Source organism: Tachysurus vachellii, chromosome 17 (assembly GCF_030014155.1).
Source record: "Tachysurus vachellii isolate PV-2020 chromosome 17, HZAU_Pvac_v1, whole genome shotgun sequence".
NCBI lineage: Eukaryota > Metazoa > Chordata > Actinopteri > Siluriformes > Bagridae > Tachysurus > Tachysurus vachellii.
Window position 1 is genome coordinate 12,708,569 of NC_083476.1, and position 26,853 is coordinate 12,735,421.

Genomic DNA, 26,853 nt, shown 5'->3' on the forward strand with positions numbered 1-26,853 from the left:
AAAGTGTCACATGACTTTTGGAGCGCATCTGTGTTTATTACCTGACTAACTCACATCGAGTCACTTGGGAAGTTAAGCTAATGGAGCACAATAATGAGACTGATGGAGCGGCAGACAGCTCCATCTAATCAACGCAAACAAAAGCGCACAGCTTTCCTGAGAAAAGTGGAGCTCGTGAGTTGTCTGTGCAGACGCCCTGCAGATTGGAAGCCTTTATTGATGAGCTTCACTGAATAAAAATCATTCATCACGCTACAATAAAAAGCTCTGAGGAATCAGCATTAACACGGAAATGAAATGATACACTGTCCCTGCTCTGGGGATGCGTATAAAGCACCAATCGAGCAAAACTAATTCAAACAAATTTGAAATAAATAAAGCATGAAATAGTGACATTTAAAAACTACCGGTTTACACAGCTCTCAGTCAAAATAAAAGTGAAAAACTATTTTAAAGCTACAAGATGTAACTTTTTGTAATGTCGCCCCCTGTAGAAGAAAAATGTTAGTGTGAGCTGAATGAGGAAAAGATTAATCTCTTAATGTGTGTTGTGCTGCATCCTTCTCTTAGAGGCTGTGATGGTACAGACGCCATTGATGAATTGACAATACTACTGTAGCTTTATGATAAAAAATTTTTTTTTTAAGCATTGTCTTTAATTGGTGTCATACTTTAGATTTTGTTTCAGTTTGACACCGCTGTGAGGTAAAAACATTTACTCATCACAATTAGCAAATATAATTATCATTATATTCCTGTAAACACAATGAAAAGTGCTCTTTGACCCCAGGAAGCAGCATTGCTGAAGAAACAGCGGTTTCAGCACCAGTGACAGCGCCGCTGATTGTGGCTGCACGCGGGGTAGCCAAACCCAGAGGAGCCAATCAGGAGTGGCCCCTAACTCCTCACCCTCCAGGAAAAGGCGAGCTGAGAGAGTTGCTCTCTTGAGGAAGGGAGGTAAGACAGAAAGTGCTCTCATGCTTCGTGTTTTCTCCCTTGTGTTTCTGTAAATTAGCCAAACTAAAGATGATGCTCCCCAGACTGCTGAGCCTGTCACGCTCCTGGGATCAATCCTCTCTGCCGCCGAGCCTTACCCCATGCCCGGCACCTCCGTACCTGTCCCCATCTTAGAGAAGTGCACTGCTGCCCTCATTTCCTGCATGTCATTGCTGCACCTTTTTGCTGCTCTGCACTAAATAAAAAGAGCACTAGTTTTCCTGACCCCCACCTCTGTGTCTCTCTGTCCATGTTCCCCTCCCTGCCACAGATGTACTAAGGATGTAACCAAATAATAAGGATGCATGCATACATCCATTCATTTACTGTAGCACTTCTACACATCCTACACAGGGTCACAGGGAATCTGGAATCTATCCCAGGGGGCTCAGGGCATAAGGCAGAGGATACCCTGACAGTGTGCCAACCTATTACAGGGCAAAATCACACACACAACAATTTAGAAAAGCCAAACAACATGTCTTTCAAATAAACAAAAGCCACGCAGCACAGCGCAACTTTAGAGCTGTGAGGCAAACCCACTGTTCCCCCAAACACAAAGATACTACATTGTATAAAAAACAGCTATTATGTTCTGAATAGATATAAGTAATATGCGGACCAGGCGATCCGCTGTGGCGACCCCGAACAGGGAGCAGCCGAAGGGAGAGAGAGAGAGAGAGAGAATGTTTCAGAGATGCAATATAAATTTTCTTACTTACAGAAAGTTTCATGAGGTATATGGTTAAGAGTTCAGGTGATGGAACATTCATGCATCTGCAAAATGGTCAGAATGGCCAGATATGAAGCTCACAAAACAGACAAAGAAAAAAAGAGAGTTCATTCATCAGTTTATGTGTAGTAACTGCCTGTTCACAGTGCTTAAAATTAAGCTACTAGCTTGTTTTCTTCCAAAAAACAGGGATATCTCTAAATCTCTAGTTAAGAGAAGTTACGATTTTAGCAGAATTCACACACCGTAATGACAGTGTTGCCGTTCCTACTTCAGGGTTTTTCCACTGTTTTGTACAGTATTCGTAGAGGTCATTTACAAACAACAAGAACGAAAACCTTAGACTGCACAAATCTGAATACAAATAAGGACTAAACAGAGATCTGAGTTACAGACACAAATACAGCTAATAGCATTGCTTGTGAATGTGTTTTATTTCTTTGCTGGTTTTATTTTATGATTTTATTTTATGAAGTGACGAGATCAGTTTAGAAGCTTATCAGCATATTGTTATCAATGGCTTACAGTATTATAATCCATATCCACAGTCATACAGAGTCTTTCTCTCATTCTGCGACACAACTGTGTCTGAATCCTGACTGAACTCATTTCAGTATAAGGAGTGTGATTTGTGTCACGTTGTGATGTTAGACCTCCTGATGCATGAAACAGAGTCAAACTCCGCCACCTGAACCGCATGGTTAATAAGTTAAGTTCCTAATGAGGATGCTGCCTTTAATAGCGTAATGGCCTTGTGCTGTTTTTCTCCATTTTATGAGCTCATCAGTGAGAACAGCAGAACGGTTTGTTCTCAGAGGGACCTGTCATTTGCACTTAATGCCGTTTACTCAAAACCGTTGCTTTTGACCCGACACGAGGCAAAGGTGGATCACGCTGGCTCAAATTTCAGCTTCTTGCAAAACTTACAATTAGAAACATTATGAAATGTGTGAGAGGTTCGAACAGCGATGTGGGGCAACATCGCTATGGTAACGAGACGCAAGGCAGCATCTGTTCGGGTAAATATGAAATCTAAGCTATTACCAAAATGGTATGTGCTGGCTAGCAAGGTAATCAAATGTCACTGTGGAGGGGGAAAAATTACAATCATTTTCTTCGGCTTTTGTAACAATTGATTTTTCCATTATCGTATGAAATGAATCACAGCATGCTGCAAAAAGATTACATTTGGGACTGTCAAATGCACACGAAGCTGACCTGCCTCATCTTGTCATGTTTTCTCTTCCTTCACCAAAGTACATGAACAGCATAAGATAAGATTTGTCTAACTTTTCTTAATTAGATTACCAGTTCAACCAAAAAAGTGTTCAAAAACAAAGGTTTCTTTTGGTTTTGCACTCAAGCTACAAAGCTAATGTAACAAATAAAGGAAACTTCTAGCCTCCAGTTTAGCAGTTTGGACTAAATGCATGTGTAAATTATATCATATTTAAAAATATATACATAAAAGTCATACAAGTGATTAAAATATTAAACAATTTCATCAGAGATTTAATTAAATTTACACAGCATGCTGGACTAATCTGGATTAAACTCGAATCATAACAGGCTGTCACATCTCGCTGACTGGAACAAGAGTAAAAAGTTAATCTAGGGCTTTTCTCTCAAAATCTTACTTAATTATAAGTGAAAGCAGTGTGTCAAATGATGCCAAAGTATTAAAAAAGGTCATCATTTTACTGAAAATAAAGTCGATATATTTTGCATATATTAATGTGGTCTTTAGCATTAAAATATAGCATGAAAATGTACAGGTGGTTAAGGTGGGGTTATAGTATGAGCAGGGCGAGGGGCAAGATTATTATTTGTTCCTTTTTTATGACAATTCATATTTTATATTTTCATATTTCATAATTCATATGCAAGAAACTAAATTTGACCACTGACCTCATAGCCTGAATTCACTTCAAGTTGTTCTTGCAAATTACACAAACAGTATTATGATTTAAGTAAGTAATAAACTGCAGTGACAGGGAGATATAATGAAGTTGCAGTTATCACTCTAAAGTTTATTATTTTCCTAGAACAATATGTTCCCAAGCAATTTATACCTCATATTCCACAGCACTTTGCCCCGTTTTCCTTTATTAAAGAACGTGTAATCATAATCTTGATCCGTTTCTATTTACATTTAATGTTGCAAATGTCTCTAAAACAAGTTTCACTGTAATAGCAGCTATAAATGGTCATTCTCTCGCTCTCTCATTCTTTCTTGAAGTTAATAAGACAAGAGTTTAGCAAAAAACATACACTCATTTGTCCTGAAGAATTTCCCTTGAAGTTATGCTTTACTCCTGAGTACTGAAACTGGAGACTCCTTCTATAAACATGAAATAAATGTCTCCTCATACAAGACTTCATCATACCAGTAAGTACATTTTCTTAACAAAATAACATGTCAGATCAAGCACATTGATATAAACCTGTGATACCGTCCTAGCTGCTGTTATAGAAAATGAATCAACACCTTTTGTCCAATCAGAGTGCAGAACTCAACTTCACTCTGCCATACCTATATTAGCGAGGCTATAAGTGAATGAATAATCTGAGAAATGAACATCAGACTCCAAACACATCCTGTTTCTGGTCATGTTTTGGGGTAAACTGTGTGGAATTAATTTTCTGCCTCCTGTGGGAGTTTAGCAATAATTGTTTGTTGAGCAACAGTTGTCCAGTTGCCCAGATGCATAATTCATCATTCCATGTAGAAACAAATAGCAGAGTGAAAACATTCTCGATGTGCGTCCTTGCAGAGACAAAAGACAGAGGAGTAACTGAATAACTGAATGACTGCAGGTGGAAGGTTTTTACTTTATTGTAAACAGAACACAGTGCTAACCTCTGAGACATCACTGAGCAACGCACAGCAGAGCGCAGGGCTGTACTGTTCTCCAGCGCTGATGAACGGAGCTGCGGCGGTTCCACCGGCTGCTCTCGGCAATGTGGAATGAGGTTTTTAGTCCCCCGGTGCCCATTTTTGCTGCATTCCATTTTATTATTTGCTAATGGCTCAGCGGTGCTGGGAATAAATCAATTTGGGTTTGATCTTTAAAGCCGGCGCATCAGTGAGCACATTATACTGATTCACACTTCATTATGTGCGGCACTGAACAACTGCTTCAGCAGGTGATCGCTGGACCACCATCTCCACAGGCAGCTCTGTGTGTGTGTGTGTGTGTGTGTGTGTGTGTGTGTGTGTGTGTGTGTGTGTGTGTTTGTGTGTGTGTTTAAAAAATGATTGATGAAAAAAAAGGTTGAGTCTTTCAAGCTACACCATATTTTAAAAAAATATAAAAACAATAAATAATCAAATAAATTAATTCATCAGGTTATTATTATCAGTAGTAGTACTATTGATGCAACTTTCTCACACTTACCATACAAATAAAAATTATACTTATTTTTAAAAAATTCTTAAGAAAAAGGAAGAAAGAGAAAAATATATATTTTTTCAGCACATCCTCTTCTCTTCCTACTATCAACTCCAGAATTCTGAAAAAGTTTGTATTTTTTTTTTTTTATTATTTATTTACACAGCTTTTTGTTATCAGAAAATTGCATTTGTGGATTATTTTTTAACTCTTTTCCACTGCCACAGTTTGCTTTTCTGGCCACAAAATTTTTTAAATTTTTTTTAAGAAGATTGTCATCAAAAGATGTCAGACATGAGAAAATCCTCATCTCAGTAGCTGAAAATATGATAATGTACATTCACAGTAAAAAAGTGTCACAAAATCTAGCTGCCGTCTAGTACACAGTTGTGTCTGTGGTAAATGATAGGAGTGCAATAATATATACATTTAAAATTTAATACGATTTCAACAGAGTGTGATGCTGGTATCATCCTTAAGGCCGGTCCAATGTGTTATTCCTGTTATACCTGAGCAATTTTCTAATTATTACAATGTTTAATTTATTCATGAACGACACAGTACTTCATATTTATACATTTAAAGTTATGGCATTTTGCAAACTCCCTTTTCCAGAGCAACGTACAAAAGTGCTCTGAAGTCTATCAATAAATACAACACTGGTTCACTAGATCATAAAAGATTCCATGAGTCTGTTGGGAGAAAAAAATAACACACACACACACACACACACACACACACACACACACAAACTCTTTAACAAGAAGGATGCTGGTGTTTATTACATGTCCAATTAAATGCCATTCTCTCTCTCTCTCTCTCTCTCTCTCTCTCTCTCTCTCTCTCTTCTCTACAATATCAACTTATATAGGTTTATAAATGTTCTGACATTTAGAACATATGTGATGTTATACAAAAATAACACCCACTGACCAAATAGATTCAGGATTTAACTGTGTATGTGTGTAGAGTGTGAGTTTGCCAGGTCTCTAAATAACCTCCAATAACAACTACTTCCCAAAATGTGCATAAAAATTCCTGAGAAAGAAATCAGAAATCAGAAATCAGAACTGTGCCCTGTGGTCTTGTTGAGGAAAATGCAACCTTGGCCATTTCCAGAGACCCTCTGATTCAGTAATGTTATATTTGCTTTTTCTCTCTCTCTCTCTCTCTCTCTCTCTCTCTCTCTCTCTCTCTCTCTCTCCCTCGCTTACTGTTTCTGGGTTTTTTCACATTTCCCTATCTTTCTTCCTTCCACTTTTTTCTTTCTTTCTCTTTCTTTCTTTCTTTCTTTCTTTCTTTCTTTCTCTTATTTTCCTTTCACTCTTCCTCCCCGACATAAGAAGAAAGAATGAGGACAAAGTAATGAAGAAAACTGGGTACCTGTATTGTGCACCTGCACTGTTTGTGTTTGTGTGTATGTGTCTATATATGGGTGTGTGTGTATGTATGTATGTATGTATGTGTGTGTGTGTGTTTAAAGCAGTGCTCTATATGTACCTGGTTAGAAACACTGCTGTGGGACTGAGCTCCAGGATTATCAAAAGGACGAGTGCAGACAACACACTGAGACACACGTTGCATCACAGTTGCAATATTTTGCCAAAGACTCCCACTGAAGTGGTGCTTTCTCAAAATATAACACAAACATGTATGTTACGTAGTATGGTCTGATAGGAACTTGACTCTCCACCTACAGTAAGGCTTAAAGAGAATTTTTTATAAACCTAGTGAACAGTACAGACATTGCTCATACCCCACAGATTATTTTTCTGTACAAGCGCGTCCACAAGTGTTTACTTCATATTATACACCAACAATTTGCTAGTGATTACTATTACCTATTTATAAAGAACAACACACTGATTTTTTTTTATCTAGAAGATATTCATCTTTAATGTTGTGAATGTTATAGTATCAGATATGTTATAGCAGCTATAAACAAATCCTCACCAGCCTCTCTTTTTATATTCCTATGAATTAAGACTTTGTATGTTACTAAGAACTGTAACTAAAACTTACAACTTTACCTCTTACTGTTATAAAACACTGACACTGGAGACTCCTTCCAGAAATATTACATAAATGTCTCCTTTTAGATAACTTAGAAAACTCCATAAAGACAAAACACAATTTAAACTCTGATTTTAAATCAGAAATGATAGCATACTACAAGAATTGCATTAATATAAGCCTGTGAGTTGCAGCTGCGCTATTGTTAATGCTGCTGTTATAAAAAATTAAAACAAAATGATTACTTTTATTAATTATTATGACTATGATTATGATTGTGATTATGATTACAATTATTATTATTTTTTTTTATATTATTATTATTAGTAGTAGTAGTAGTAGTAGTAGTATTACTGTATATACATGTGGGCAAATTGTTGAACCAGATTATTAAAAACTATATATACAGTACACAGTAAATTCACCAGTTTATTAGGAACACTATATTAATACAGGGTATGAGCTCCCTTTGCTTTCAAAACAGCCTCAATTCTTTGGATTCCACATAATGTTGGAAATGTTCCTTTGAAATACCGTTTCATGTTGGCGTGATTACATCACACAATTATAAGAATATAAATATAAGAATATAAAAGTCAATGGACTTGTGTTTTCTGAAGAGATGCAGAAGCAGGTAAATAAGTGGGAATGGCACCAGCCTATAAGTATTAATTTTCAGAGTTGCAGAGGTGCTCTGGCTGCAAAGCTGCGAGTCTCCCGGAAGAAGTAGACTTGGTAATGGAGTCAGCAGATGGTGGGGTGACCTGTATGGCTCAAAATATTTGGGCAGACGACAACAATCAACACAGACAGGGCAGTGAAGTGTAGAAACAGAACTTTGCAGCGATAATACTGCTTTTGAGAAGGGAGTCTAAACAGGGGCGTAGCACAGGATCGTGGGCCCTATGCAAAGATTCTGTGTGGGGGCCCCTATTTCACTTTTTTAAAGATAATGTAAAATGAATAGCATTTAGTATATTAAAATTTGCATTACTATAGACAGGACATATGATTCAGTGATATAGTAACCACTTGTGAATTACTGCTTTACAGCATTGAAGTACAGTATATCATGTATAAAATAGTATAACAACGTGTTATTTGAATTCATGTCAATGCAGCAGCACTGCATATCATATTTTGATCATAATATGTCCTAACCTTTAAAATTGCACTTTAACAATATTTAATTGAACTGTATTTTATTTACAAATACAATCAAACATTAAACAATCAACATGGCATCCTTTGTGATGTAAAACATTGCAGTATTTCCAAAAAAAGAAGAAAAAGTGCAAATAGCACCTTGCTTCAAAAGCAGATCTGGCTAAATCTAAAAAAACAATAAACAAAATAAATACAAAAAAAATTGGATGCTGATATTGACAACATTGCAAACATTGTTTTATATTCACATTTAATCTCTAAAAATACTTCTCACACTTTCCGTGTTACTTCAGAGTTTAGTAGTATGATAAGAACATTTATCACATGCTTGGAAACAAGTTGTGTCTTATGGAAATAGAGACAATTGTACAGAACTTAGCAAGCATTTATTTTACTAGCATTGACTAAAACAGATTGACATTGTACAGTGCTTTAGATCTCACCTGCTCTCTTTAGAAAAAAACTTCTGAGGAGTTGTTTTCCCTGATTTTGTTTTCTTTTTCTCTCCTCCATCTCCTTTCTTTTCTGATAGCCAGATTTTGATATCATGTGCAACGGCGGCGCGAGTATCGCGTCTCTCAACACCGGCGGAACACTCACAAACTCCCCTGTATCATCCACCATGTCCGCGCACTCTCTACTATCCGTCACAGCCAATGCGCGCTTTGCATCGCTTCTACGCAACCAATAAAATTATGTCCAGTCTGTGCATTGCTGCATGCACGCTCGAGGTGTGAGGGGTCTACGTAGATTCGTGTCAAAGCAGCGGAGAACTAGAAGTAGCACATACGCGGGACTGTCAAGTAGATTGCGCAGATAATAAAATAATAACATTAATACAAATTATAAAATGATGGTCGAGGGCCCCTCACATGCCAGGGCCCTATGTACTCAGTCACCCTTTTCCCCCCACCTACGACGCCCCTGAGTCTAAATATAACAATCCAATCCAATGTGCACTTCCTAAACCTTCAATCAAATCCAAAATCCAATAACCAATTGTAATTGATCCAGTTGCAATTCCCCTTCAACCCCACCAGGGGGACATGAGTATTGAGCTACTTCCATTTCAAGGGACACTTCTGAGTTTTAGTGTTTATAAGCCATACTCAGGCCAGCATCGGTGTGAAGTATTTCGATTTATTTGCATACCAAGCTGTTCAATGCTTTCATTGTTCTTTGCCTTTGAGTGTACCAACTTTGCTTTTTTAATTGAACCACGTATCTGCCTAGTGATTTTCTTGATTTGTTTCCTCCGCAGATTGTCACTGTTGTGCTATTAGAATTTTGCCTGTTTTATCAACTGTACTTTGGATTATGTTTTGGATTTGTTTGTCTCCGTATTAATAAACACTGCACATGAATTCCACACCTCCTGTTTCTGACTCTACCTTACAGAAAATTTGCCAGCGGGAAATCCAGTGGATGTTATACAATTCCATGCCATTGTCACCCATTAGAGAGAGGTGCTAGCAGCCTATCATGAACAACTTTCAGCCCTTCAGACCGTTAACACCCAACTGCCAAGCCCTCTGCAACCTACCTGCCAACAGTCTGGACCCCGCCAAGATGGCGCTGCGAGAGAAGCTTGATGGCTCTGCAGATCGCTGTCAAGGCTTCCTTTGGCAGTGTGATATTTTTTTTGCCCACCAACCTGAGGCCTACAGAGATGATGCCACTAAGTGTGCCTTGTGTCTAATGATGCTGATCACCAGGAAGGCCCAGGATTTGGCATCCACTGTCTGTGACAGTGACCCAGAGAGCCCAGAGCAGCTGAAATGCACGTAGAAGGACGTGATACCATCGCAGTACATCATGGTGGCGATTTGGCTGGACAACCTCATCCAGAACCAGCATTCAACACTTCAGTTTTGCGTTTCAACCCTTTCCATTGGCGACCACCAGTGTGCAGGAACCCATGCAGCTGGCGAAGACCCAGGTCTCACCTGAAGAGACTACTGGTCAGACTGGCCACTTTTGAGCTGAGCAACCTGATCCACCACCGGATAGTTAAGAATCTACAGCTCCCTACCCTTACATGCACCACACCACTCAGGATCACAATGATGGGCAAACAACCCATTGGCTACTTCACTCACCAAACAACCATAGTTCTTCTGAGATGGACATCACAGGTTTCAGGCCATTACAGAGTGGCCAACTCATTCAAGTCTCAAGGAATGATTTCTGGCCTTTGAAATTTTTTACAGATGCTTCATTCACAACTTCAGCTTAGAAGACTGCTTCACTCATGGCACTGCTGCACATTAAACCAAAAAGACTCCACTGGTTTGTTACCATCCAGGAAATCTTTGAGAATTTGAAGGAGCCCAATATTAATTCCAAGTCATCACTGACCACACAAACTTAGAGTACCTCACAAACTTAGAGATTAGTAAAGCAAATCTGCTTATCTGCTTATCTGTCTTTTGTGTAATGTCTTTTGTATAATGTATTGTTTGTCTTGCACTGTTTGCGCTAGGTTGCACAGATGCATGTTATGTGGCTAAAATTTACTTAAAAAGAGATGTGACATACAGCTAACAGGCATGGCCAAATCCTCCTAATGTTGTAGAGAAGGAACCGACATGAGTATGTCACATTAGCAACATGCTAACAGGAAAAGGACAGTTGATTGTTCACGTTTACCCCAAGGTTGCGAGTTGTGACTGAAGGGGAGATCAGATTGTTATGCAGGGATATTGCAAAAAGATATTTGACAAGTTTCCATCATCTGAAATCATTTCAACAACAAACCCTCTTCCCTGGAATGCCTGCCATCAAAACTGTACATTCCCTTTGACATCCAGCCAAGAGTCATCCAATGGGTGCACACCCCGCAGAGCTCTAGACATTCAGAAATTCACTGTACCACTAAGCTGATCCAGAACACCTTTTGGTGGCCCTCCCTGACCCCTAACATCAAGAACTATGTTAAATCCTGCTAAGTAAGGGCATTGTCCCATCTAAACTGTAGCCTGCTGGAACCCCACACCATACCTTGATGCCCATGGTTCCATATCACTGTCGACTTCGTCATGGATCTCCCAATCTCTCATTGCCACAACATTGTCTTGGTAGCAGTGAATTGCTTTTCAAAGGCCTGCGGGTTGGTGCCCCTGAAAGGGCTCCTGTCATCCATAGAGACTGCAAAAGTGCTCATGGACCATGTCTTAAGGAACTACGGCATACCAGAAGACACTGTGTCTGATCGATGGGCCCAGTTTACCTCCAGGGTGTGGTGGGTCTTCTGTGAGAGTTTAGGGATCAACATCCCCAGTCGAACTGAGATGAGCATGTCAACCAGGAACTGGGTCTTTTTATGTGAACATACTGCAACAAAGAACAGTAGTACTGAAGTGAGTTCCTCAAACTCCTTGACTTACTCCTCCTCTAATCTCACCCCATTCCAGTGCCAGTTCCTGTGGTTGAGTGAAACCTTTGTTCCAGCCGTAGTTGGCTGATTCAACTGGCGCAGAGTGGTCTGGTGCTCATGTGTGCCTCCAGAGGGTAGTTTGAGGTGAGAAACTTTAGGCCAAATGTCAGTGATGCCCTTACCCTCCCTACCAACCATGCCAGATAGTGTTACTCTGCATTCAGAACATCAAGCTCAAGCTATACTGCAAAAAACCCGTCCTCGTTTCATAGGGGCCTTTAAGATCTTACATCAGGATTATCCAGTCATGTACCATTTGCAACTACCACCCCACCCTTCCATGTCTCCCTCCTCAAGCCCAATCATGTCCCCCCATCTGCAGATGACCCAGAGTACCTGCTTACATGGTTTGAACTGGACTGTAGTAGAAGAAGAAGATGGCTCCAATAGCTCATTGACTGGGAAAGGTACAGCCCAGAGAAAATATGCTGTGTACATGCAACAACATTCAGTTGGTGTTGCTAGGAGGGGGGATTCTGTAATGGATTTTTCACAATATGGTGCATTATCATGCGGGAGGTAACCATTCAAAGACGGTAAATTGTGGACATGAAAGGATGCACATGGCCAATTAAGATCAGATCAGGCAATTTTTTTTTTCAGTCTGTTTTCGTGAATCTGTGCCAAATCTGTGCCGAATCACTGCAGCAACAGCTTTGTTGAATTTGAAGTGGACTTCTGCTTTTGTAACTCATACATCTTATCGTTTGACATGTTATGATTTCTGGGTTGTACAGAAGGGGGGGGCACGGTGGCTTAGTGGTTAGCACGTTCGCCTCTCACCTCCAGGGTCGGGGTTTGATTCCCGCCTCCACCTTGTGTGTGTGTGGAGTTTGCATGTTCTCCCCGTGCCTCGGGGGTTTCCTCCCCCGGCCCAAAGACATGCATGGTAGGTTGATTGGCATCTCTGGAAAATTGTCCCAAGTGTGTGAGTGCGTGAGTAAATGAGAGTGTGTGTGTGTGCCCTGCGATGGCTTGGCACTCCGTCCAGGGTGTATCCTGCCTTGATGCCCGATGACGCCTGAGATCCCCATGACCCGAGGTAGTTCGGATAAGCGGTAGAAGATGAATGAATGAATGGGTTGTACAGAGTTATTTGACTGTAGTTTTTAAATCAGCTCAACCTCGGCTCTCTCTCATTAAGGTGTTCATCAAGGTGTTCTCATTTAAAGAACTGAGCTCTCTGGATGTTTTTATTCATTGAATCATTGTGAGTAATCTCAAGAAACGCTTGTATGCAAGTAAGATCATTTTATGCACTGCACTGCTGCCACACAATGGGCTGATTAGATAATTAGATGAACGAGAAAGTGTGCAGGGGTTCCTAATAAATAACCTTTTAAAACTTTGATTCATGTTGGAAATTTAGCCCTTAAAAATGTCCCCTTTTTTAAAGAAGATGAACCACACAGTATCATATGTATGGTGTTATCGGATGGCTCTGGGATTACTGGAAGTGATAAGAGATTAAATATAAAAATCCCCAAAGACCCAGTGATGGTTTAATTCCCTACAGTTTCCAAGCCTGAGCTCCGACCATGAACAACTCCGCTGATGGTCACACAGAGGAAATATAGCTTAAGGCTGATTATCTTCTTTTTCCAGAAATGATTAAATTGAGTTTTTTTTTTTATCATTTTTGTGGCCATGCTGATTAAAAAGCTCATGGCACTGGTGCAATTCTTGAATTTTCCAGTGCATCTGATGAATATTCAAGCTCAGTTATAGATGAAGCCAGATCATATTTGACATTAAACCTTCTTTCAGCAAAGTACAAAACATAGCATCATAATCTAATATTTATTTTAGATAAATATAATTTTAGCTGCCTAGAGACAGAGGAATTTCTGCTGTGAGCTAAAGACTTGAATGACTGAATTCAAAGATGACTGAATTAAAAAATATTTAATAGACTTTCTTTAAGTATGAAATTCTTTATTATCCAGATTGCATTTGAATGCACAAACAAATCTAATCATCTATATTTGTCATCTATATTTATATCCATTTGGCTACCTATACTCCTGCTGCACCTCTCATCTCTCTGGAGCTATTTTATCTCTCCGCTCAACTACCTTGAACCCCACATGTGATTATGTCAATAACAGTACAACAGGCCCCACCCCCTCACCTCTCTAGTGTTATCTACATGAGCTGTGTGTATATATACACATATATACACACTGGGTCTGCCTTCTCAGCTCTTTTTGCTCTTGCTCTTTTTTCAGCAGTTTTTGCTCCTCGCCTCAATAGCCTTAAAAGCAACAATCACCAGGCTGTGTTTTATCCAAACTCTTCCAAACATTATCAGCATTTTGTCAACATAGTATTAAAGCCATAATATTGAGTGCAACTAAAATATTGTATAATGCATATTGAATTAAGAATTTATGAATACTAATTTATATGATTTTTTTTAGTAACACTAAGTGTTTATAAAAAAGAAATTATTATTTAATTATAATACTTTTTTCTGTTTACTCTTATTTTATTTATTAGCTCGCTCACTGTTCGTCAATAAACTACAATTAAATTTATTAAATCTAATTGTAAATAAAGTTATTAAATCTAAATAATAAAACCGTACTGTATATTGACTTGATAAAATTTGTTGTCTCTTAAAGAATATCTTTTAATTGCTTTCATTAGCATTCAGCCTGCATGAACGTACAAAAATTTGTACGATTGTTTAGTGAGGATTTCAGCACAGCAGGGACAATTTATCTTCTGGAAGGGTGTTAATTAGTTCATGAGGGAAGCTTGTTTTTATTTGCATTATGAATGAGGTGTAAATCCCATTTTCAACCTGTTACTGTTCTTCAAATCACCAGTGAGCCCAGATGAAAGGGGCTGAGTTTCTTCATAGAGAGTATGGTTTGTATTTCTCACTGTTAGAGGCATGAATGTACAAAATGAAAACACCTTCAGTGTTAATGTGATTCACTAAATCAAAATATATGTTGGTTTTTCTTGAAAAAGATCAAGTTCAGGGAAGATTATGAGAAGGATCACACCAGATCATCCCTGCTCGGCTGATGATGAGATCTGGGTGTAGGCAAAGACTTGCATATCAGCAGCTCTCAGTGAAAGAAATTACACAAGCTGGAGTCCAGCCTGAGATGAGAAGAGAGCGAGAGCTCCTATCTCCTGTCTCCTGTGAGGACTTTACAAAAGACATTTAGCCATTGTTGCAGGAGTGCAGAGATGAGATTGAAGCCTATTGTAAGATCTAAATCAGCAAAAAAGGTGAACGCATGAGCTCAGCTAAAAAAAAAAGAAAACTACAGACGAGACTGATATTAGTGCAGATTACTCAACAAAACCACCATCACGTTTAAAATAAGGACTCCCTCTCTTCTCCCTCTCTCTTGAATGAATTAAAAACTGATAACCATATTACTGATGATAAACACGCTTGATGTTAAAGCACTATCTGAGCGGATTAATCAATATGACTGAAACAAAAAACGTAACTTTGTGCTTCATTGCTTTCAATCGGATTTCAGATCTTTACAGCGACTACTTTCAACATTAAAGTAAAAGTTCAGCAACAACTAAACATAGAAGGTACATCATTTTACACATAACACAAACCTTTGAAAATCAGAAAACTTAACATGTGCTTCTTTAGATTTAGTGATTTGGGATGGAAACTCGTACTCTGAGCCACAAAAACACTATCATTATAAATAAAAAATAGAGATAATTGTGTGTATTTAAGAGTGGAAGTTTATTAATATCAACATCAATTTCTGCTACAATTCCACCTAGTCCTGGGGGGTGTGGCTTAGATGGTGTGGCCTAGGAGTGTAGCAAGACACTCGTCTTTTAAATCAGTAGATATTGCAGTTAATGCCTAACAAAAACATATTATTTTAGGTACAAGAATTTTTGTATTGGACAAATATTTTTTTCAATGTGCATAAATGTGGACACACTGCAGGCTGTATTTTACTGTGCTTGCAGTGAACGTCTAGAAAAATTGCTGGAATATTATTTATACTGTAAAATGAAAAAAAAAAATACTGTGCACTGTTATTAAATTGGATATAAAAATATATATTTTATGGCATTTATCAGTGAGAAATAAGTCCTATTTCTTATAATTAGGGATAGGAATAATACTGAATATTTGCAAAAAAGCAGGTCATCTAGTGTTTTCACTGTGTTTTCACTGAAATTAATCGAGATTTACTTAGGAGATAAATATGTATATGTATATCACACACACGCACACACACACACACACACACACATATACGACAAAAACAGTTAAATAAAAATATTTCTGTTAAGTTTTGATATTGGTCCAGTTGCTACTGATTTTCTGATTTCTGTCAGTTTCATTTAAGTAAAAGATATATTAACATCCCCCATATACGCACAGATCTGATATTTGTTTAAACAGAGCACATCAGGGTGCTACTGAGAGTAAATTCACTTAAAGTTCATCATCACTCATCTAACACAAAAGCAATTAAGCTATAAGTTAATGCTCATACTGCCTGACAAATAGACTGAGGCGTTTGCATAACTCAAGGTACGGTGCCGGTACTGATTTAAATCAGAAGGCGTGAGGAAGCACAACAACCAGCTATTAATATTAATTTCTCATGCAGTCATTTACACACAGGTCCATTGTTAGCTGTTGCGCCATCAAACTTTCATTTATTTTATTAGGGCTAAAAATGAATTTTCATTATTGTTAAGTCACATCAGGTAAAAGATAAAGGCAATTCACATCACAGTCAAACAATACAAAACAACTTCAAACTTTTTATACAAAACTGAGTTAATTATTAATGTTAAGCATTAAAAGATAAGTCACCATTCTGTCATATAATTGCCTATCCAGACCTTCATCAAGTTATTTTATGGTATTTTATATAACTTACACATTTTAGTTGAATATCCCTACTCAAAAATGAATGAAAAGCAAAAGAACATTTCTCTCACCTGAGGGTGAAGATCTCCACTGATGAAAGAGCAGAAGCAGCCAGAAAGACAGACACCGTCTCTCTTTGCCTAATTGGTCTGGAAGGCACCATTACCACAAAGTTCCTGTCCAGGCGTAGCTCAGAGAGTGGCTGAAATAGGCGTACACTGCCGATCCTTCGCATAGGCGTAGGCCCTGAAAAGTACCCGGCAGGCCCCTGTGGCTCAGAGCGGATAGCAGCCATTTTACGAGAACTTTCCGGGTTGCATTCACCGGTTTCAGTGTACTGTACCATGTAGTAGAGCTCCACAGGAGTACCTTCAGTTTGAGGTGCTCTTTGTCTCCCAGGCACCACACTAGGTGGGCTGAACCAACTGGGCAGCGGCTCCAATTCAGCCACGCAAAGTCCAAGTTCCCCTTTCAATCGACACGTGCCTCGAACCTCCTGTGTCTCATGGAAAGCAAACATCCGGATGCAAGGGAGGTGGTCCATGGTGCTGTAGTCATCCCAGTCTCGGCCTACGATGTAGAACAAGACCTGAACCTTGGGCCAACTGAGGTGGATGCGCTCACTTATGATATAGGTCTGAATCTTCCAGTTAAAAGTGAAAAGTGGTGAGGAAGATGAAGAAGATGTAGACAAAGAAGATGTTAGTGGGTTGTTGAAGATCCCTGGATCAAGGAGTTCCATGGGTATGGGCTGCTGCACAGAGAAAGGTCCATAACTAGCATTGACCACAGGGATTCTTCTTGCCTGCTGGATGAAGAAGAGCTCAGTGCGTGCCTGTAGACTGGAGTTCCTCATGATGTCCTGGTTAGCCTCCTTGAGAAAGAAGGCTAGCTCTGCATTCAGCACCTGGTACTGCACCGGCAGGTATGTAGGCACAGCACCAAATCTTGGCAGACCCTCCAGCAACAGTCGGCCATCCATCACTGCCAAGTAGGAAAGAAGACAGGGAGAGACATCACTCATCTTTTCGATTATACTCACATCCTCTGCAATAAGACCTTTAACCCAACAGTTGAAGTGCAGCAGCTGCTCAGAGCCTCACACCACGCCGTAAACTGAGAGTTATTTATCTCTGACATTGTGCACTGTCTGCTGGCCCACTTTCCAAACCAGACTTGCTCATTATCTAGCTTGAGCACTGCTCCACAGATATTTGGGCTGATTGAGGCTCTTGAGAGTCCCTATTGATTTTGCGTCACTGATTCAGGAAAAGAAAGGTGCAGCAGATTTGTGAAGGCTGGGGTCACAGCCTTTCAGATTGTACACTCAGGGAACAACACTGATGTCATGATAAAGCGACACCTGGAAGTGCTACACGGATTCATAGAACTCTTTAATGATGGGCTAATGATACAACACTTATGGATTCTGTAGAGTTTGTTTCATTTGAAATAAAACAGCTAATTTATTAAAATCTTTAGAATTTCATAACCTGGGCTTAATTCATCTATAGGGATATCTAGAGTGTTTATATTATTTATAGTGTTTAAGTTTGTATCCAAATAATGTACTTATAAACAGGCTCTAACAAATTACAAAAACTCTTGTTGCAATAGTTGAGAACATTTTTAACTGTAACTTAAAATAATCAGAGCTGTATGTACTGCTTCCTGTCACCATAGCCCTGTTCTACTAGCACAAAAAAAACAAGTTTGACAAACCCGGAAAAATGTACAGTTCAGTTCAGTTTATTTCACATTTTAATGGCACTGAATTAAAACTGTGTTGTGACAATAAGCCTTCATTGAATTCTGAGCAGTTTGGACAAAGACACTTAAAACTTAATCTATTTTTTTTCTGAAAACATTTCAGTCCCTTCTCATAACAACACCCGGGAAGCAAAGCAATTACAGTGACTAAACTTTGAAAGGAACTTTTGAAATGACTTCTGATGCTTTATCTGGACTTATTTAAGTACTGCTACATCCTGTAAGTAACAATCATGATAAGGTGTGATAAGCATGTTATATAGTGAAACAGTTATACCTATAACCTTGTAATTGTGTGAATGAACAGGAACTAGCGATCAACCTATTAACCTAGTATATATTGTTAACCTAACAATAAGATGACTAGCCAGCTAAAGTTACCTTTCTCAATATACTGTTGAGAATCGATGTGATGTTCTCTTTAGCATAGGTCACTGGTAAGCTAGCATAACAACAAAACATTTTTGGATTAGCTATGTCAATTATAGGTAAATAAAAAAAACAACTAGTTCTTTTAGCTAATTATTTTCACTTAAGTAATTTTCCTGATTATGATTTTTACTCAGTAGACGAAATATACTATAAAAAAAAAAATAACTACTATACTATAATATTACATTATAATATAAAAATTACTATAATATACATTAATCATTGTGCTCTGTACGTTTTCTGCTACTTATTCTGGTATATATTTAAATAATGTATGGCGTTATTTAAAGTCCATAAATACAGCTATAGGCGATAAACTATCTATAATGTACTACCTTTTGTATGGAATAGGGAGAAGGTACATTCTTTTTATACTATACGCTTCATATGCCACACTATTCAGCTGATATTCTGTGCTGTGAAGTGACATAATGCACTGCACTGAGTTAAAGGCAATGTCTTCGATTCATTCTGAAGTGGTCATGATTAGGCATTACTCATCTGAGGGCTCCAGCTTTCACATTGACTCTCAAGGATTCCTCAGTAGAGGTTGAAAATAACAGCAATTTGAAACACACTATAGTTCGGGTTTTATTTGATCATACCACAGTGCTGTTAAAATCTGGATTCTGATTGGAAGGAAAGGTTTTGTTTATTTTCTATAAGAGCAGTTCTGACATTAGTGCAGCTACAAATAGTAATGGCTCGTTCATAGGGATGTGACAATGTCAGTGCTTTGTAGCTTCATAAGACATAAAGATGTATCCTTACGTTTTCCAACATGGGAAAGGCTTCAGGACATAGGAGTTTATATTATTAAATTTCTCATGGAAATCTGCAATTTTTGTTCTTATTAACTTTAAGTGAGAGAAATAGCCCAATAAATGTCTAGCATGAGCATGTGCTCTTTCAGTGAAATGGGCCAGAGTATCTACAAGATGTCAAGCAACCCTAATACACTCTTCTGTGTGTAGGAAACAACAATATGTTTGAGATCTATTCTAAATATCCATTTAATAAATAATGCAGTTCTGGATATTTACACTGCCCTCAGGCTCGAGATTAAAATGATATATATACATATACATATATATATTGATATATATCATATCTGATACTGATACATACAATGATACTGATATACATACAATGATATATATATATATATATATATATATATATATATATATATATATATATATATATATATATATATATATATATATATATTTGTTTATATATTTTTATTCTAGATATTTTTTTTGTAATATTTGTTATATTGTAATACTCTTCTGTATTTTGTAATTTTCTGTACTGTTACAGTTTTTCTAACAGTTTATAAATTTTATCAACTGAAAGTATTTTTCTTATATCTTTCCATCTCCTTAATTGTATCCCTAATTTAGAAATCATGCATCTTGATTTCTAATTAATCTAGCACAAGGAATGAAAGTGTTCTATAGAGAAACATCTGTAGTGGAGGCTGAATAAACAGTTAGCACAGAGACGATTCCCCCGAGACATCTGATGCATCATCCATATTTTTATTGCTGTAATGTTATTGCTTTTTGTAGCAGCAGTAAAGAGACGAGACAAGATGAGACGAGAGGTAGGGATGGGGGGGGGCAGACAGAATCTTAACAACTTCTACTAAACAGTAATGATTTTTGGAGCTACGGGAGTTTGATTTATTTTGCAAGCACAATCTGTCACATCGATTCCACAGACACTGAACTCGGGGTGTCCTCTTTTCTTGCCAGCACGATTTCAGAGCTTTGAGGAAAACAGGCTTAATGGAAAGGAATCAGAAATCTTTTTTCTTATATGTATATGTACTCAGGTACTTTTGTCCCAGTGAAGTGTTTTTTCCGGATGGAGCAACTTATCACACGTTCACTTGATGGCTGTTTCATATTTTTTATTTCTTCGGTTTTTATTTTTTTTATTGTTTCATATCTTGAATTATTTAAATTTATTGAGATTTATATTTCACCTCCAGCTGCATGTGAAATGAATATTAAACTATTATTATATGTTTATTTTTATGATTATTCATAGTTTGAAATACCAGCAATATCAAGAGAAATGTAACACAAAAATGTTTAAAAAAAATACAAATACAAATTTACTAAAATTTGAACATTCGGCATATTTCTAATGCAGTTTTAAAGCATAGATGCAGATTACAGATTTGTAGTAGAATATATTTGTTCTTTTGACTTAATAATATATTTGTTTGTGTGCATTATTTTTTTTGCTTTTGCTTATGTTTCTGTGGTGCACCAAGATCTGCACATCACACACACCGAAGAAAAAAATCCACTGAAATAAAAATGCTGACAACAGCAGACGTGTGTAGCGGTTGGAGGCGAGGGAGCTATTAACTAATTTAAGACATGGAGCGTTGCCTCCGGCCACCGTCTCCAGCCTGCAGGGAGTCTCGCTCGAGTTGAGTTTTTGTGCCAGTGTAATTGGAGTGCCCTTGGATTCAAAAATCTCTACCATCTTACTGTAAGTAAGAGTGCTAGTGAATGTGGGTAAAATCAACTGCTGAGAATATACAGAATTATGATGATCAGGGACAAGACCTGGACTGGACCAGAATGGTGTCTAGAATCAATAAAGTCAGATGTTTAAAACTTCAGTTAATATACACAAATTCATATTTTACCCAGTGAGAAAAACAATGAACGTCAGCACCATTTATAAACACACAAGTCAGTTAAATAAAGTTTTTATTAAGAAATCATGGTATTTACAGCATTTGGCAGACACTGTTATACAGGGTGACTAAGATTTATCTAATTTATACAACCGAGCAACTGAGGGGTAAGAGCCTTGCTCAAGGGGCCAAAAGTACCATTGTGATGGTGCTGTGATTAGATCTCATGTCCTTCTGGTCAGAAGCCAACTGTTTTAACCACCACTACCACCACCAATCTTTTTTTTTGTGATTCTCTTGGGCCAAAAATGATTGATTATGGTGTAGCATTTTTGCAGGAAACTACCTGAATTGGTGAAACTGCAAGCATGAGAATCTTTTTTAAACTGCTACCAGTAAAGACACATAAGTCATGACTTTCTGTGAAAACTGAACTCATGTTCTACACACATGAATGGATGAGGGCTTTGGCTGAATGTGCATTGTATTGAGATGACATGACACGTCTCTGCACAAAACTGCAGAAAATCTGCAGTAATTTTTACAAAAATGGAATCCCCTCCAAATATTGCATAGTTTGTGGAATCCTGGAGAAATTTAAATATATTAAACAAACCGCTATCATTTTTCTTTCTGTGGGATTATATCTGTTGTCAGTGGACATATGTAGTAATTATGATCGATTCAGCCAGGATGAGTGATCTCTGGATAAATCTTAAGTCTATGAGCCTCTGCGACTTCACTTTATACAGCTACCTCATTTTAATACAAGCTGATCGTTTTGAGCTGTTTGCATCAGGGGGTGTGGCCATGTAAGTTGCCCTTGATCAAGTATCGCATCACTTCCCTGAAAAATCACTTCACTTTACATTTACAGCATTTGGCAGGCGTCCTTATCCAGAGCGACGTGCAAAAGTGCTTTGAAGTCTTGATGAATGCATTAACACTGGTTCACTAGGTTACAGACTTAGGATACCATCAACCTTAAACTGTTCAGGGTAAAAGTGCTAGTTTAAGTGGTTCAGGAAGAGGTAGGTCTTCACCTATCGTTTGAAGACTTCCAGTTGTAGACAGACATATCCTTTTAACAATTAATTGTTTGTGAGCTGTCTTGGTTTTCCTAGATTTCTTCTGAAACTCGAACAATACTTGTTTGATTTGGTTTCAGTGTGGGGCAATAGAAACTTTAAAGCATTTTTTGTAGTTTGTTCCACAGGATTTAATAGAATATTTACCGATATGTCAATTTGGACGAGAAACATATTACTACTGCTCGTTTTCTAAAAAGTTAAATATGATGTAATCTTTCCAGACACATGCACACACAGCTTGTAAAAAAATGACTTACATAACACACTTGGACAGGACTAAAGAGATTCTCCAGTAATAATTACATGAATCCAGTGCCTCATGTTAATCCAATCCAAACACGATTTTTGAAAGATATTTCAGAGAATGACTTTTTCAATAAAATGTCTTTGTCAGTATTACATGTACAATCTTTGTCAGTATTACATGTAATACATTGTCAGTTTTTTTTTCATTATAAGATGAAAGAGTTTAGCTGCGAGGAAAGGTAGAGTGCTTAGCCAAAAAAAAAAAAAAAGACAGAAACGTGTTTTAGACAGCACTTTGGACACAGTGAGTTAATACACCGTGACTAAGTGTGAAACTGTGAAACCACAACAACCTAACACAAGACACCGTAATGAGGCACAAGGCAATCTCTTGTGTGGAAATGCCTACAAATATACATGATAATATTATGGTGTTAATCATTATACCCTGAATCATCTCTTTGTCATCACACTTTCATATATTTATATTTACATTATTTGGTAAAAATCCCTATCCAGAGACACACAAGTAGCCGAGTGAATAAGCAAGTAAATTAAAGTCCTCACTCAAGAGCACAGCAGTGGTAGTGGTGCAGGAATTCAGACTATGCCATACTAATCAGTAATCCTATATTTTAACAACATAAATGACATACACATATTTATTAATGTTCATAATTCATCTAAAAGCAAAACATTCTCCTTTTATACTGAGTGCTGCATCCATCCATCCATCCATCCATCCATCCATCCAGACTCTTCCATCATGTATGCTTTTCCTGCACAGGGTCACAGGGAACCTGGAGCCAATCCCAGGAGACTCAGGTGCCCAAGGCAGGCGACACCCTGGACAGGGTGCTAACCCATCTCTGGGCAGAATCATATGCACATTCGCACACTGCAGTTTAGAGATGGAAATAAGTCCACAACGTATGCATTTAGACAGGGGGAGGAAACAGAAGTACTGGGAACCATCAACTACAGAAGAGAGCAGCAAACATTATAAGCATTTCTCCATCTTGTTGGTAAAAGAAACAGCAAAGCTGTCGTCCATTCCAAAAGCGTACTGTACATGGAATAGTACAAACCCTAAGACAAATCTGTCAAGCAAAGGTGAGGACATTAAGCTAATCTGAAACATGGCTAGGATGTGGAAGGGAAATGAAAAATTCCAACATCCGGAGGCAAATACAAGTGACAGCTGAATCTCAGAAAATGAATTAGCCCTGGCTTTATATTCAAACATGGGGAAAAAATAATATAGCGCAAAGTGTTTTACATGTCTTATCATTTATCCTGTAGATATGAAAACCTCGGGATGAAACTGTGCTCTTATTATGGAGGACATTTAAATATTCTGTGTAACATTAAATAAAATTGCTCACAGCAAAAACGTGACACAAACAGAAGCCCAATTATTCTGTCCAAATTAAAACTCAGTAGTAATTGTTTTTTAGGAGCAGTGTTAAAAATACACAGCTTTGCTCATTAAAAGATTCCAGGTTAGCCAGACTTGTACAGGAACACCTGTGAGGTGTTTTAGTGCTGATTGTAGATTGGCATTGAAGATTTAGCGTTAGTCATGCTCAGCTGCAGAACCTCCACTGTGAATGTCTTTATCCAACCGAAACAAATGGTTGGTGCTCTAAAGCCAGTGATGAGCTCAGTCCCTCATTCCCTTGTTCCCTAACTCCCTCCCTCATGTTGACTGATGAGATGAGAGCTTTGGTTGCTGGGGATGAGACATTAAGTATTTTTATGGCACTTCAGCCTTCAGTCCAACTTCCTGTTGCTCTGAAATGGATTTTGATGTGATGTAATTGTTTGTGTGTGTATGTGTATGGTGAGTGTGTGTGTACGGTGTGTGTGTGTGTGTGTGTGTGTGTGTGTGCGTGTATGTGTGTGTGTGATTGTTGGGTGGATGGGAGATAAAAGGGCAAAATACACACAAAAAAAGAGCAAAACAAGCATAAAGTGAATATGAGGCTGAAACTCAACATAGAAATTATTGTTGGTAATCTGGTATTTTAATATACACCCTTTTATCCATATTAAAGATAACCTGAATAAATTAGAGATTTATTTTTTACTTTAATTAGGTGAAAAAATAATAAAGCTAGAAAGTCAGATAATTTTGGAATGACTTTTATTTTCTACGTGCCACACAGGCTTTTTTTTGGAACTAGAATTAGGAGCAGATAAAAGCAATCTCAAAAACACAGCAGGGTTAAACTGCAGCCCTGCAGCGGTTTGTAATAACATCACATCCAATCTGCAAGTTCGAGCAATACGCTTCCACCACTAATGAATAAAAATAAAGAGAAAACAGGAACTAAAATGTTATGTAATTTGTGAGGTTTTTCACTGTTAGTCATAGTGTATGATCAGATGATTACTTTATAGCTGGCTTTTTAAAATACAGATTTTGTAGGTCTATATCCTTTTGTAATAAATGTGTTATATTCTGTGGGAACAGACATTTTGCACTTTAATATATAAAAGACTTATATAATACTTTTCTCTAATGCTGAGTAATTAAATGTAACTAAAAGGTATCTTAATCCTTTTAAAACACAGAACAATAAAATATGGACCTTTAAAATCTGATGTCATAGAAGGAACACTTTAGGTAAGAGTTCCTGCTGAGTTCCTTACTGAGTTCCTTAGCATAGCTACAGACTACAGAGATGTTATGGTCATGTAACCTGCAAATGATCAAGCACAACTTGTGCTAATAATAATTTTGCCCTCAACTACAGGTGGTTACTTGTAATTTCTGACCTTTGAACGTAAGATTTTCTTCTCATCACAGTTAGCTGGCTTGCTATGACATTCCCATGCACTTCAGTGAGCCTTGGGTGTCCATAACCCTGACCCCCTTTCACCGGTTGTTCTTCTTTGGACCATTTTTGGTAGATACTAATCACTGCATACCGGGACAGCACACAAGACCAGATGCTCTTAGCCAATCATCTAGTCTTTAGAATTTTGACAAAACCGTTGTCAAAGTTGTTCTGGTCCTTACACTTGCCCATTTGTCTGATTCCAACACTTCAACTTTAAGAACTGACTAATAATCAATGTTATTTACTTCACCTCTCAGTGGTGTTAATGTTATGGCTGATAGGTGTATACAATCCATATAAAAAGTCTACACACACCTGTTAAAACAGCAGGTTTTGTGATGTAATATATAAAACTCTATTTCCACTTTTATTGTAGAATCTACAACCGATACAATGAAATTGAAAACCAAGCTGACATATTTCAGAGAAAAACAAACACACACACACACCCTTGAAGTAATAACAACGTTGAGGCGGCCTGTGATTATATTGCCACCATACACTTTTGTATAACAGTCTATCAGCTTGGCAAATCTTGACTTGGAAATAGTTTCCCACTTTTTGTAAAAACAAAACGTTCCAGATCTGTTGAATAGTGCAGGCAGCGTCACCTGTGTACGGCCCTCTCCAGGTCCCACCACAGATTTTCTGTAGGATTCAGGTCTGGGCTCTGGCTGAGCTTTTCCAAACACTAATCTGCTCTTGTTGATTGGGAAATGTGCTTTGGATCATCATCATGATGAAAAGTGAAAGTTCTCTTCATATTCAGCTTTCTAGCAGATGCCATAAAGTTCTGGGCCAAAATTGACTGGTGCTTGGAGCTATTCATGATACCCTCCCGCTTCAATAAAGCCCCAGTTCCAGCTGATGAAAGCCACCCTTTATTACAGTCATTGTGTTTTTTGCTGTGTTGTTTTACATTTAAATTTATAGCCAGAAAAGTTCAGTCTTTTTCTCCTCAGACCATAACACATTTGTCTTCACGGTTTGGGAAGCCTGGGTATATGTTTTTATAAAGTTTATTTTGTTACTCTGGCCCACAGCCCAGACAGATGAAAATAATTCTCATAAGTATGGAGCAACTAGTACTTACCAGAAAGAGCTGCAGCTTCTTTTTGCTGTTTGGCTTCTTGACAGCCTACCTGACAGGTTTTTCTGTCTTCTCAATTTTGGAGGGACATCCT

At 37.9% G+C, this 26,853-nt stretch overlaps 1 protein-coding gene across 1 annotated transcript in view; it reads right to left on the reverse strand.

Annotated features, from left to right (window-relative positions):
- The window catches only part of si:dkey-112m2.1 (transmembrane protein 132D), a 142,516-nt gene that overhangs the window by 79,766 nt on the left and 35,897 nt on the right, over positions 1 to 26,853 (reverse strand). Inside the window, exon 2 of the mRNA XM_060891630.1 lies at positions 16,694 to 17,606. Coding sequence (XP_060747613.1) covers positions 16,694 to 17,606 — 913 coding nt within the window. The remainder of the gene's footprint in view (positions 1 to 16,693; positions 17,607 to 26,853) is intronic.